A 14,439-nucleotide genomic window follows, 5' to 3' on the forward strand; every position below is an offset into this window, starting at 1 on the left:
CAGGTGTCACATGACACACCTCTCAATAGTCCAATTTCACCTTCTAACTTGGGCTCATTATCCAAGAATCTATCCATCTCTTCACAAATCAATCAGAAATTGACAATATTGTTCTGTGAAGATCCAGAGAAGGAAGTGATAGCAAGTTTCATGTAGCGTTTCTTATTCTCAGCACATAGATAGCATAGTGGTTAAAACAACCAAATCAAAGATCTCTTTCTCCCTTTGTTTGAAAGACTGGGTGACACATAGACCAGGCTAGCCTTGAACTCAATATGTAGCAGTGGGTGGTCTTGAACTCTGAATCCTCCTGCCTCTACCTCCCAGGTGCTGGGATGACAGGCGTTTATCCCCATGCCTACCATTCATCATTGTCTACTATGCCAAATGTCCTAGGACAAGAGCTATTTTGCAGCCAGTCTTTGGCTACATTGGGCATTGAAACTTGACCACAGCTTGTTTGATTCTGGTGTCGATGAGCTTTGGGTGTCAGGGATGTGAGCTAGATATGCAAGCCAAGGACCTGACCCACACCCATTCACATGCCTCCATACAGCATGCATACACACACACCTACATACACACACTCACACACACGGACATAGACATGGGATGGCAGCAAGAGACAGAGAGTAAAGGAGAGGTCAAAGGCTATAGGGGACAAAGGTCAGCCAGATCTTTGGAAGGTGAGAAGAGGAATCTGGGTTCTCTTCTTTCAAGGTGTCTTTCTTAGAACATGTCTGATGTCTCTGGGAGCTTGAGCTAGTTCATGGTGTGTGTGGAACTTCTAGGTAATCCATGTGGACCAAGCTGATTGGGCCGAATAGGCGAGAGTACGTTGTTCAGTTGGGCTAGGATGTATTATCATGGAACACAGTACAGGCCTTCAAAATACCATAAAGATCAGCTGTCTGTAGAGACAAAAGAGCTGAGAGCTGACTGACTCGACGCTCTAGCTTAAGGAAGACACCCAGGCTTCCTGATTTCCAACCTGGTGCAGTTTTCTCCACACCAGTCTCACAGGAGTCAGTCTTGTCTCCTTCCCTCTCTAGAGAGAAGTCCCGTGACCACAGCCAGCCCATAGCACGAGCTCTCTGTATGCATTATACTTCAGACAGTAGTCTGCTATGTGAACTTCAGTATTCTGACAGTCAGGGCTGCAGGGAGCCGTCTTGCTCTGTCCCGAATGCCTCAAGTGGTGTACTTAAGCAGAGAACCAGGACTCTTTGCTAAGGAGGGGGTGCCTTAGAACTTGCCCAGTACAGATATGTTTAGTAAAAATGTGGGGCTCCTCAGAGGCAGCTGATGAGATGACCACCTTCTAAGACACATCCCAGTGGATTGGGGATCTGCACAGCACACTTTGGGAAACGCTACTCTAAGAATCCAGATTTAGATGATCAACTGGCCTCACCATGTGTGTGTGCACCGGCTACATACAACGTGTGTGTAGAGGTCAGAGGGCAACTTTGTGGCGTCCACTCTCTCTTTCCATCTTTATAAGGGTCCAACCCAGGCCTGGAATTCACTATGTAGCCCAGGCTAGCACTGAACTCATGGTATTCCTCCTGTCTCAGTCTCCCTAGTGTTGGGATTTAGGCATGCACCACTAGGCTGGTAGACCTCACACTGACTAGGGCAATGGGTTCAGCTTTTCCCATCCTTTACAATCCTAATCCCATGCAGGAGGTTAGAGTAGGGCTCGTAGGTCTATTTTGGAAGAGGACTTCTGGGCCACATTCTCTTTGCCTTGGACAATCCTCTAGTCTCTGAGATGGTTTTTAGAAGCTCCACAGTCTTTGGGGTGACAAATATCTCCTCTCCTGGATGAAATAATCCCCTGACCTGTCTCTAGGTCACACTATTTTGAAGCTAAAATCTGGACTAGGCCCCAAATGACCAGGCCCCTCGAGATCGTGATCCAGATAATCTCCGTCCACTGGTCCTCTTCCATCTCAGGCTCCAATGTGAGTGGGGCAAAAGTAAAACGGCTCATTTTCTACATAACAGGGGCTCACGTGTCTGCTTGTCTAACAGGTCTATCTTGGAACACGGGAAGATGGCGGGCAATAGATTTGGATTTTGTCAGGATTTCCAATTTGACCCCTAAGCAGACCACTCCTCTGTCCTCATGAGGGGCAGCGTGGATGGACCATGCAGCTGGGGGTTATGGGTGGCTTTTCTTCTTTTTTTTTTTTAAGAGAGGCGCTTGCTCTGGAAACATGAAGGTGTGCAAAGGGAAAGAAAAAGCATGAGGAGAGGAACCGAGTTTCTTACCTCATAAACCTGGAAAAAAAATAGGGATTTGAGGTCAGCATTTGGAAGGAAATAAAAGGAAAGAAAAAAAATGAAAAGAAAGCAGCAGCAGCAGCGACACTAAGCATGCAATTCACACAGCTGCTTCTCCACACAGCTGGCTCCTGTCTGCACTAGGTCAAAGTCTGTAGCCAGCCCTCCTCAGCAGGGACAGGGACAAGACGCTCACTCTGGGTCACTCTCCCTTTCAGTCAGTCAGGCAGTGCCCTACACCTGCGTACAGATTGTAGAAAGCTCACCCAAAGCCAGTTTAGAGCTACAGGGGTCGGGGGGGGGGGGACACCACACAGAACAAACCCACCTCTGGACCAGACAAAGGCAGGCTTTGGAGCGATGGGGACGTTCCACAGCCTCCTCACCCAAACTAAAGCAACAGCCCCAGGAGCGTCTAGAGCACCCCTCTTGGCTTATAAATTCTCTCCACATGCCCCACTCCCCCACCCATGAATATTTTCTCAGCTCCTTCTACGGCCAAATACATTTGACCTCATCAGTAGGTAGAGCCCCGGGATAGCGGACATGTATAAAGGACGCGGGGACGGTGGGGGGCTGGGGTGTATGTGCAGGGCGGTGGTAAGGAGAGTAGACAATGGATAGAGGAATGGGAACTTAGTGAATTTTTGTCCCCAGCAGATGTCACAACACTGGCACCCTATTAGAAGGGACCCTCTTTGTTGATCCCGAAAGGGGTCAGTTCCCTGCAACGGGGTGAGTGACTCCTAGCACGGGCCGATCCCCAAGCCTTCACCTACCCAACTCTTCTTCTTTTTCTTCTTGGCATCAGCATCCTTGCTGCTGCCGATGCTGGAATGGCTGGTGATGCTGTTGAGGCTGGAGATGCTATCTGAGGAATTCTGCCTCTTGATCCGGAGTTCTATTGGCCAGAACAAGTGGGAAGAACACAGAGATAGATTTAGAGAAGATGCGAGGCTTAAGGAGAGGCTAGCTACAGCAGATAAGAGGGAGGGGGAGACCCACCAACTCCTAGGTACACACTAATTTGGTGGATTATTCATCCAGTGGACATTTATAGAGTCACAGTTATGCTTCAACACGGAAGAGGATGCAACCGTGAAAAAAGAACAATTCCTATTCTCAAGAAGCTCCCAGTCCTGAGCCGGGCGCGGTGGCGCACGCCTTTAATCCCAACACTCAGGAGGCAGAGGCACGCAGATTTCTGAGTTCGAGGCCAGCCTGGTCTACAAAGTGAGCTCCAGGGCAGCCAGGGCTACACAGAGAAACCCTGTCTTGAAAAACCAAAAAAAAAAAAAAAAAAAAAAGCTCCCAGTCCAAGTTGGGCATAATAATGCCCAACACTGGAAGGCCACAGGATTTTGAGTTCTGGGCTAGCCCGGGTCATATAGCAAGACCCTTTCCAAAGCAAAAATAAAACAAAAACAAAACCACAACAAAAAGAAGCACCAGTGTAGATAAGAAATAGAAGGATTTAGTAATAAACTCAGATTGGCTAGTTGTAAAAAAGTTGGTCCTGAACATTTTTATGCAGACATCCTCCACCTGTGTCTGTCTGACTGCCTGCCTGCCTGCCTGACAGTGTTTTAGCAGAGTGCCACTATGTACACCAGGCTGGTCTTGAACTTGTGACAGTGCTCCTGCCTTGCCTCCCAAGTGCTGCTGGGATTGTATGTATGAGGCACCATATCAGTTTTTGTTGTTCATCTTTTCTTTTTTCCTTTTCTTGAAACAGGGTCTCATTCCTTAGCACAGGTTGATCTATAACTGCCTCTGTGGCCCAGGCTGGCTCTGAACTTGTGCTCTTAGTCCATGACCTAATATATTTTGATGACACTCCAGTAAGAATTGGCTGTCTTTTGGCTCAAGGTCAAGTATAAGCTTTCTTGTACCTTGCATTTAACCTGACTATAGATGCCTAGGAGGTCAGTTAAGCAGAAATGTCCAAATGATTAGGAACAGACGTCTGGAGTTCAGAAGTTTAGTCTACACAGAAGCAGATGAAGGAGTGGGTAAAAAAAACCAACCAAACAACCAAACAACGACCCCCCCTGCCCCCCGAAACAGTAACAAGGGGCTGGAGAGATGGCTCAGTGTTAAGAGCACTGACTGTTCTTCCAGAGGACCTGAGTTCAATTCCCAACACACACCTGTCTGGCAGATCATACCTGATTGTAACTCCAATTCCAGGGGTATGATACCCTCACCCAGACATACACGCAGGCAGAAAATATCCATATACATAAAATAATAAAAATCTGAAGACAAAACAAAGACCACTGAGATAATTGAGCTAAGCACGTTTGTAAGATCAACACGTGCTCCAGGGCAGCCTAGACTATACAGAGAAATCCCTCTTGAAACACTGAAAGACCAAAACACAAAAATCAAGAGCAGACATGGTGTCACACCCCTTGGGTGAGGCAGGAGCATAAGGGTTGTTGCAAGTTTGAGGCGAGTATGGTCTACCTAGTGAGTTTGAGGCCAACTAGCAAGACCTGGTTAAAAATCAAACAGAGATATGTGTGCATCCTGCTGCCTGCGGGCCTATTCACCACAGCCAGGCAATGGAACCAGTCTAGATGTCCCTCGACAGAAATGGATAAAAGGCATGTGGTACATGTATACAATGGAACCTTATGCAGGCATAAAGAAAAAATGAAAATTTGGTATTTACAGAAAAATGGATGCAACCAGAAATAATGGGAAGCTAAATGAGCCAAACTCAGAAAACAAATACAATGTTTACTTTTATATATAGACTATAGATTTAAAATGTGTGTGTGAGTGTGAGTGTGTGTGTGTGTGATTGATATGGTGTATGTGTGATGTGTATGGAATATGTATGGATGTGTAGATATATGGTGTGGTGTGGTGTGGTGTGGTGTGGTGTGGTGTGTGTGTGTGTGTGTGATGTATGTGGTGTGTGTGTGATGTGTATGGAATATGTATGGATGTGTGGATATATGGTGTGGTGTGGTGTGGTGTGTGTGTGTGTGTGTGTGTGTGTGTGTGTGTGTGTGTGTACGTGCACTCATGCTTGCCCTAGAGGGTACATCTCAAGCTGTGGGTAAGAGGTTCTGGTGAGAGGGAAATAGCTCCCTTCCAACAAAATGGGGGAAATACACATGGACTGGACTGGAGGAATGGGGACTAATAATGGAATCTCACTTGAGATATTTGTTTTCTCAAGTATGGCGCTGAGGGCTTTGTCCACTGTAAGTCACAGAGGTCAGCAGAAGGATGAGAAGAAAACAAACGTAGGTATGGGCTGGGCAGTGGTAGCACAGGCCTCTAATCCAAGCATTCAGGAGGCAGAGACCAGCCTGGTCTACAGAGTCAAACAGCAGCAGCAACAACAACAACAACAACAACAACAAAAAGAAAGAAAGAAAGAAAGAAAGAAAGAGAGAGAGAGAAAGGAAGGAAGAGAAGAGAAGAGAAGAGAAGAGAAGAGAAGAGAAGAGAAGAGAAGAGAAGAGAAGAGAAGAGAAGAGAAGAGAAGAGAAGAGAAGAGAAGAGAAGAGAAGAAAACTGGCTGGATAAGTTGTCCCAATGGGCCTGGCTTGTGATAAAGGACTGGAAGACTGAAAGTGCTGTGTTGTGTTGGGGATGGAACTCAGGGCTTTTTCATTGCTGCACCTCTGGCTCACAAGCCTCACCGTCTATAGCAAAGCATGACTGGCTGCTGGACAGCAAGGCTTTCCCCGCCAAGCCCCGTGGACCTCTATCATTTCTGACATCTCATCTGAACTGCAGGCTGGCTGCTCCAGACGCACTGTACCTGTGCTATTCTGAAACTGCCTTTACTTAAGATTTAACTTCTTTTGGGCCAACCTCGGAAAGGAAGTATCACACTTTCTCTCAATTGTGCCTAGATTTGTACATGAATATACAGAAGTATGTGGCTTGTATGTGTCAGGAAGGCAGAACTAAGCCTCTCTAGGGGAGGGGGAAGGGTGACAGGAAGGGAGAGGGCTGAGAAGGGAAAAGGAGAGGCAGAGGGCTAAAATAGTCAACATAGGATATGTACTTGTTCAAAACCTTAAGGAAAAAAAAAAACAAGTAAAAATTTAAAAACAAGCAAAAAGGAACGGTCTTGAGCTGGGCCTGGTGGCATGCACCCATGACCCCAGCACTGATGACAGCAGGGTGGTTGGGTGTCAGGCTAATCGGGGTTACATGAAGAGGCCCTGTTGAGACATCTGACTGGTCTTTGGCTTTGGTCTAAAGGCTGAGGAGAGTGTAGCAGGCCTGTGGCGATTACAAATTTCCTCCCCTTGCCCTCATCCTCAGGGGTTATGAGGCCATGTTCAGGACACCCCTCACTGGGTACCCAGACATCATACTGAAGAGTACCTAAGCATCCTTGCCTTCTAGAAAGTAGATATGAAAGTTGGTGTGTTGTGGGCCCGACAACGACCTTCCTTCCCTCCACTTCTGTCCTTTTTCAGTTCCATTCACTCTCTGACTGCTATCCTACCTTTGGGCGTGGCTTCTGAGGCATTCAACGCTCCCTGGATGACTGCCTGGGCCTCGGAATTCTTTTTCTTCAGGAAGTCTATAGTTTCTCGCAAGTCCAACAGCTCGGTGTCCTACAGGAAATGATGGTGGTGGTGTTAGAGGCTCAGCAGAAATGCTTACAGGAAACTGGGAATGGGATTCTACTGCTCTCAACAGGAAAGGCAGAGGAATGGGGAGTGTGGAGCTCCGGACACTGTACTGACAGGCAGGCTGAGAACCAGCCCTGGTCTCACCACCGGTGAGCGAATGGCCGGTGACGATGGAGTGGAATGGTGGGCTTAGAATTCACCACCCTGGGCCTCTTACCTTCTCCTCAGCCGTCTCTGCCAGGTGTCGCAGGCGGGATGTCATATTCACCAGGCTCTGCTCGAAAGCAGCCACTAGGTTAGCCTGACACAAACATACAAAGAAGAACTTAAGGCGCTTGCGGCTGCAGAAGAGGGAAGTAAGTGGCTGGTACAGGAGTGGTTTAACAGATTTTCCCCATCTCTGAGCTGACCGACCAACGCAAACAAAACTCCGGGTGGTTTTAGCATACTGATTTCCATGGGCAGACGCGGTGGAATCAGATAGGCTTTCTGGAGAGACCGAGCTTCTTGAATAACAGAGCGCCGATGGTGAGGCAGGCCTTAGGAGCTGCTAGGGACATCAGCGGGGTTAAAGTCCCTCCCTGTTTTGTGTGGTAGGTGGGTGGACGGCTTAATGGGAGGACAACAGCCTCTGGGATCAGTCTTACGGCTTTTGGTTTAACGCCACTACCTAGGGCCAGCTCTTGTGGCACAAAATGACCTTCCAGTAGGATCCGTTTGGTTTATCTCTTCTGCCTCTGCACCCTAACCCTATTCTTTTGTTTTTTTTTTTTTTTTTTTTTTTTGTTGTTGTTTTGTTTTTTGTTTTTCGAGACAGGGTTTCTCTGTGTAGTCCTGGCTGTCCTGGAACTCACTCTGTAGACCAGGCTGGCCTCGAACTCAGAAATCCGCCTGCCTCTGCCTCCCGAGTGCTGGGATTAAAGGCGTGCGCCACCACGCCCGGCCCTAACCCTATTCTTATCTCACCCTGGGTTTGGAACTAATGCCTTCTCTCTGGCAGGGCTGGGGGTGGGGGCATGGGGGTGAGGGATGCCAGTAGCCATGCAAACCACTTCAGGGCATTCCCCACTTTGGCCACTAGGGGGCAGGGCTACATTGGAAAGGGTGCTGGATCCTGTGGGAACTCTGGATGGGGGTGGGGAGGGGTAGGCTGGGGAAAGGTTCCCAGTGGTTGGATCTCCAGCTAGCTCCTGGAAGCAGGGGGTATAGGAAAAGGTAAAGGGAATGGGGTACAGGAGCAGACAGGGGACCACTCAAGGATGGATAAACAGCCCCCATGAGAGCACTGCAGCACTCCTCTTGTAACAAGAGGAGGAAGGCTTTGGGTAGGTCATTCATGCCCAGTCCCTGTGGTGTCTGCAACACCCTCCCTGCCTCCTCCTACGTGTCCTCTTTGAACAAGTCAAACTTCACCAGCGCCTTAGAGCCTGCAAGTCCAGAGGCAGTATCTTCCATGTTTCCTGTAAATCTGCCGAGTCCTGGGCTCCCAGGCAAATACATGGCAAACTCTGAGCATCTTTCTTTGACCTTCTGTCTTTTTTCAAAATTTGAGAGATTTCACTAAGTTACTCAGGCTGGCCTTGAACTTGTGACCCTCCTGCTGCTGCAACCTCTTAAGTACTTGGGATTTCAAGCTTGCTCCCTCATGCCGAATTCTGATCACCACCACCTCCCTCACCCCCATTCATATTCATTCTCATTCTCCCCCCGCCCCTCTGTCTCTATCTCTCTGTTTTAATTGTAAATGCTATTTTTGCGTGGATATTTTACCTGCATGTATATCTGTGCACCATGTACATGCCTGATGGGGGCCAGAAGAGGGTGTTGGATCCTCGAGAACTGAAGTTACAGACAGTTGTGAGCCAGTACATGGATGCTGGGAACTGAACCTAGGTTCCCTGCAAGAGCAGCCAGTGCTCTGAAGCATGGGCCATCTCTCCAGCCTCCACCTCCTACCTTCTTAATTTCAATCTTGTTTCCTTCTAACTATACCATCATATGCTGTCAGCAGACAGTTTATAGTCCCTGAAAATCTACTCAGAGCCTGGAGTGGCCCTGGCCTCTTCACGCATTTCTACATGCACATCTCTCCCTCTGAGGGACTGGCCTTGCCTCTCTCTTCTTTCCTACGTCTCTTCTCCTCCATGGCACCTTGCTCTGAGGCCAACCTCAGGTTAGGGTGCCTGTAGGACTCTAGGCCAAGTGGTCCTTTTGTAGAGGCAATACAGCGATGAGGGTCTCTTCCTGGCCAAGTGTGTCATCGTCAGCTGCTTGGCTGCACCATCCAACATGGTGTAAGTTTGGTTCAATATCAGGGATCCCAAGGCGAGCGAGCTCTGGGGCCTGGCATCACATCTCCCACTGAAGGGAAGGGCCTGGACCCTTGTCCAAAACCTGATGCCAGATTCAGAACTCACCAGAACTGGGTGTTTAGTTTGTTTTCTCTTGGCCAAATGGAACTTCCTGTCCTAAGAAAATTCACCCTCTAAATTCATTTTCTGGAACTAGTTCAGCCCTGACAGCCACGATGGCTGACAGATTGCAATGTAAGTGAATCAGGCATAATAGTGTCCTCTGCTTCCCTGGCTGTTCTCCACCTCCCTGGCGCCTCTCCCCTTCCACATCTCCCAGACATGAATTTCCTAGGCCACTGGCCTTGACGGGTGGGGTACAGGACCATTCTTGTTTCTGTTATAATTCTTTTGGTCCCAGAGAGTTTGAAGTTTGATAGGAGCTTCAAGCAAACCAGTCGATACAGGACTTATGAACTGAGGACTTGGGAGAAAGAATAAAGACGACAGCCAATGTGGTAAGAGAGCTGTCGCTGAAAGTCACTGGAAACACGCAAAATCTTGGTGACCACTCTACCTGAGTCCAAGGCTAGGCTCAGGCCTGGCAGCTGAGCTCCCCAGAGAGGAAGGGAAGAGAGAAGAGGAGAAAGCGCTGCGGAAACTGCAGACGCGGTTATTTTTTGTACAAACACTTGGAGAGCTCCTGGAGACCCAGCTCAGCTGGTGTTTACAACGACGGGAGAAAATGGCTCTTACTTTCTCTGTTTGCAATTTGGTCACAGGAGAGGAACTGCCCACAGTGGAGTTAGATGAGGTAGCTCTGTTCCTCCTCATCTCTCAGAACAGAAAAACTAAGGTCGGGAGGAAGGTGGTCACTCTAAGTGGCCATAAGGAGGTGGGTTAGATGCAGAAATGAAGGAAGTTGGCTCCAAAGATGAAGGAAGCTCAGCTCGGATCAATGGCAGAACAGAGGCAGAGCCAACGGTGAACTCCACAGGTTAGTAGGATGGAGTCGGACTTGAGCCGGCCGGCCTCGTGGTCCCCAGACAGAATTCTAATAACTGGCTCTGAGCCTGTTCAGTTGAGTGGCATCAATAAAGAGAAAAACACACCCTAGGGCAATGGAAAGGGTGGAGGGCTCCGTAATTAAAATGAATCGTTATTTTTGTCCATGGCCAATGGCAAGGTTGTTTCTGCTTCCCTGCAGAACCACCGGCCTCTGCTTTCTTTAGGAAGGTCAAAGGTTACCAGACACCAACTCATCCGTACCAATGAATTAAGGTGGGGGAAAAATGGTTCTGAATGAAGGCTCAGAAAAATTGAAGGACAGTCCCCAAATCTTCTGCTGTAGAGCTGTGAATACAACCTGCTCCCCAGAGATCTCAGGCCAGGGCAGACTCGGTCAGACCGCTTTCCCGCACTGCCTGGTTTAACAGGAGCCAGGTCTCATCCTGCTTGGGTACTCACGTTGGCAGACAGCTGAGATGTCAGGGTGGCCACCTTTTCCTGGGACGACTCCAGCTCCCTACGAAGCTTCCGAATTTGCTGCGAAAGGAAGAGAGAGAGACAAGCTGCTGATGGCAGAGGTAGATTACTAAGACTGAAATCGGAGTGCGTGGCAGTGTTAACGAAGCAGAGACAAAGGCTTTGTATCCTACCTCAGATTGCATCCTCTCCTCAGCCTGGAGAAGTGGGCACAGAAGGAGAGAGAGACAGAAAAAGCAGGTGGTTACTATGGAGGTGCAGAAGCCGGGGCCCAAATGTCAGGGCAGAGACTGGAAGATGCGTGATTGACAGATGCAGAGAGGAGAGTCCCTTGCCTCTTGGCCCTGGCTCCTCAGAGCTACATTCAGGTTTAAGTACTAGGCTCCTCTCGGGTGCTTATCTTTAGCCAACCTGGTCCTTGCCAAGAAGGCTAGAGAATGAAGCTGGTTGGTCTGAAAGCAAACCGTGACTGTTAGCACCATGAAGGAGGAAAGAATGAAGGTTAAAACAAACCTACGAGTCAAGAGATCCGAAAGCCAAAGGCTGTAGACATTTGGTCAATTCTGTGCATTACTGGGTTCTCTAGAGTCTTGGGAACCTACTCATCTTGGGTGCTAGAAACACTGCCCAAATCCCACGGCAGGGAAAGGAGGCTGTAACAAGGAGATCTTTACTTTTCAAAGAAGGGGAAAAAACACCAGTTGCTTGGGAGTTGGTGGCAAGGCCAGAAAGAATAGAGGCTCCAAGGTACTCATTGGAGAGTTCCAAGCTCTAGGTGCCACCCCCTACGCCCACTCCCATGGCCAGCAAGGGTAGCAATGATAGGTCCCCATCCCCATCCAGTTACCCAACCAAAGGAGGTCCGAGGGAAGGTGGAATGGGGGGGAGGGCGGGTACGGGGAAGGGGCATTAATGGTCTCACTGAGGGGCAAGGCTCACGGGGAAGGGGCATTAATGGTCTTACTGAGGAGTAGGTGGAAGAAGCACTGGAGGCCAGAGACAGCACCGAGCCATGAACTGAAAGAGAAGGAGAGCACAGAAGGTTAGCAGGGGGCTCCAGGGCCCAGAAGTTCCTGGGAGGAGCCTAAAGCAGGAGTCTGGACTCAGACTCCGGAGGGCATCTGGAGCAAACAGAGAGAATAACACAGGGCACCAGTTCATATCCCAACAGCCCACAGCAGGCAAGAATCCGAGGACATGGTCCTGAATACAGACAGCCTCCCCTTTTCGTCTATTTTCCCTGACAGCCTGGGCCTTGATGGTCCCTCACTCAACCTCCCTGAGGAGCATGGGGGTCCAGAGAGAGAGAAAGGAGATTTTCATGGGTAGTCAGTATCTGGTCTGCTCAGCCAAGAAAACACTTTAAGCTGTAGAAAGGGATGAGTTCCTTGTCAGAGCTGCTCAGAACCAGTACCACAATCCCGCCCGAGCCTCCTCTCCTCAGCCTTGTAGTGCTAGTCTAAGAGCCTGAGGACCACTCAGGTCGGGGGAAAAATTAAGTGGTGAACACAGCAGAATCCACTGCAAGCACTATCAGAACCCACACATATTGGGGATGCATCCTGAGAAGAATAATGGAGGTCTCCTGAACCCCATGACCAGGTCTCCCATTAACACCCAGATTAACACCAACAATCCCAGGGCCAGCCTGGGAGCTAGTCTTTGGAGCATTCTAGAAAGAAGGCTGAGATACCTAGTTGTTTGTATGGATTTAAGAGCTACCGTTTTTTGTCCCCGTTATCTCTTCTGAGAGACTGTGGGGAAGAAAGACCACTCCTAGAACAGGGAGGACAGCTCTAGTCTCAGAGCACCTGAGGAGTCACATCCAACCCTTCCAAATCTCGATTTCCCTTCCCTGGGCCCCACTGGTAGATGCTCCATTCCCAGACCCCAGTGCTAGGTGGTGCCACCCAAGGTTTCTGGGCCCCCAGACCCTTCAAAGTTATGGGAAGACAGTATTGAAATGGCCCAAGTTGATGTCCTGTGAAATCTATGTATGTGTGTGGTGGTGGCAGTGGTGGCAGTGGAGGTGGCGGTGGGTGAGGGGACCCAGCAGAGCTGGAATGAGCGTGAACCGCGCTAGCACGAAGTCTCACCATCATCCGTGGGGTCTCGGAAGGATCCTGACCGAATCATTCCCTTGGGTCTCTCGGCCAGGGACAGGGTGCTCCCCATTTGGGAGCCGCTGTACAGCTCGAAGGCCGCCTCGTGGGTGGGGATGCTGTTGGATCGGGTGATTCTTGGCGTGGTGGCCGCAGTGGGACTCACTGGAAGGACAGAGGGGAGGGGGAGGGGTGTGGGAGGGGGAGGCAGGAAAAGAGGCAGGGTCATCAGCTCTCTTGTCCCTTGTGGGGACGGAGCAGGAGTCATTGAAAGGCAAACGGGAAGAGGGGAGGAAAGGAAGGAGCAGTAGGTGGGGCCGTGGAGGTGTGCAAGCAGCTGGAGGTTAGGAGCGGCCCCTCCTGGGAAGGTTGGGCCCTGATGGAGAAGGACTCCATGGTCTGTACTAAGGATCTTCCTTGAATGCTTGCCTGCCTTGAAGTGGTTGCTTTTGAAGGTTAGGCTGGGGGCCTGGCCACTTTCCCGAAACCTTCACATCACCAGGATGTGCTGATGAAAATGGGATGTGCAGTTCTCAAAAACACAAGCTGTCTTAGGGGTGGACTGAGAACTCAGACCAACACTCAGATCCAAGTGAGGAAACAGACCCGGCTTCAGAGAGGCTACGGAATCCACAGCTGTGAAATCTGTCACCCACAGAGGCCAGCCCCACTTTCCCTTGCTAGATGGATGCCTTTCAGGGTTCAGAGCCTGTGGTGCTCCCCGTCTGACCTCTTGCCTCCATGCAGGTATGTGGGTGTTCACCCTCCCTGCCTACAAAGACCTGGGGAGAAGTCACCCCTCTGTCTTGGCCCTCGGGAACTCCTAAGATCGTTACGGTTTAGCCCAGTCCCTCATTCGACAGCATGAATGGCTTTTATTCTTGTTTGGCCTTTAATGGAGACAGAAAACAGGCTGATAAGCCCACAGAAGCCAAATGACTCTTCCTTAGGCATAAAGGACCCCCATTCCTAGTTTTCTTCAAATTCCCCATAGTCCCTGCATAGAAAGATGTTACAAGTCCTCGTTGGGGAAAAAAACAAAAAACAAACCCAAAACCTGCTTCCCCCCCTCCTCACCCACTCTCAGTTGAGAGGAGAGATGGACGTAAGAGATACAGCAAGCAAATGGCAGGTCTATTCCAGACCTGTTCTAAAGAGATTCCTATTAAGCCAGTCGTGGCACAGTGCCTCCCAGAACCAAGGCTGGTGTGTGCCTGAGCTGGAGCCAGCCCCTCCTCCTGTAGCCTGTTTTCCCATCCCGTCTCTGAGTCACAGAGCCACTTCCTTCTCTCCAAAGGCTTTAAAGAGGGTGTGGTGTGTCTAGGGCGTGTCTTAGTCAGCCTGCCTTTAGGGCTGAGATAGCCCAGGCTCAGCCGGGAGCAGTTGGTAGTCCTGGACTTTTCTGTTGACAGACTTTACTCTACAATCAACAACCCTTGTCTGTCTTCAGCTCACCAAACCCATAGGTTGGTATTGCCCTCCCAGCAGCTGCCCATGGCAGTACTGTCATGGACTTTAAGCTCACGGTCTTAGTGTATGGATTGCCCTGCTTGTCATTCAGACCCTCTGATGCCATCAGGACCCTATAGCCGTGCCCAGGGGCAACCTTTCAGTCTAAGACCTTGGAACACTTTGCCTTCATCTTTAGTTTGGGTTGGT

The 14,439-nt window shown here is 49.7% G+C and overlaps 1 protein-coding gene across 3 annotated transcripts in view; it reads right to left on the reverse strand.

Annotated features, from left to right (window-relative positions):
- The window catches only part of Nav1 (neuron navigator 1), a 252,030-nt gene that overhangs the window by 18,015 nt on the left and 219,576 nt on the right, over positions 1-14,439 (reverse strand). For 2 of the 3 annotated variants that reach the window (XM_029480839.2, XM_021170154.3), the window contains 7 exons: positions 12,775-12,945; positions 11,643-11,695; positions 10,852-10,875; positions 10,661-10,738; positions 7,120-7,203; positions 6,773-6,884; positions 3,069-3,190 (listed from right to left, as the gene is read on the reverse strand). In XM_029480839.2, the coding sequence (XP_029336699.1) occupies positions 3,069-3,190; positions 6,773-6,884; positions 7,120-7,203; positions 10,661-10,738; positions 10,852-10,875; positions 11,643-11,695; positions 12,775-12,945 (644 nt within the window). The remainder of the gene's footprint in view (positions 1-3,068; positions 3,191-6,772; positions 6,885-7,119; positions 7,204-10,660; positions 10,739-10,851; positions 10,876-11,642; positions 11,696-12,774; positions 12,946-14,439) is intronic. The other variant, XM_029481039.2, reaches the window with a different exon arrangement.

This window comes from Mus caroli, unplaced genomic scaffold (genome assembly GCF_978045245.1).
Source record: "Mus caroli unplaced genomic scaffold, Mus_caroli_1 scaffold_1, whole genome shotgun sequence".
Lineage (NCBI taxonomy): Eukaryota > Metazoa > Chordata > Mammalia > Rodentia > Muridae > Mus > Mus caroli.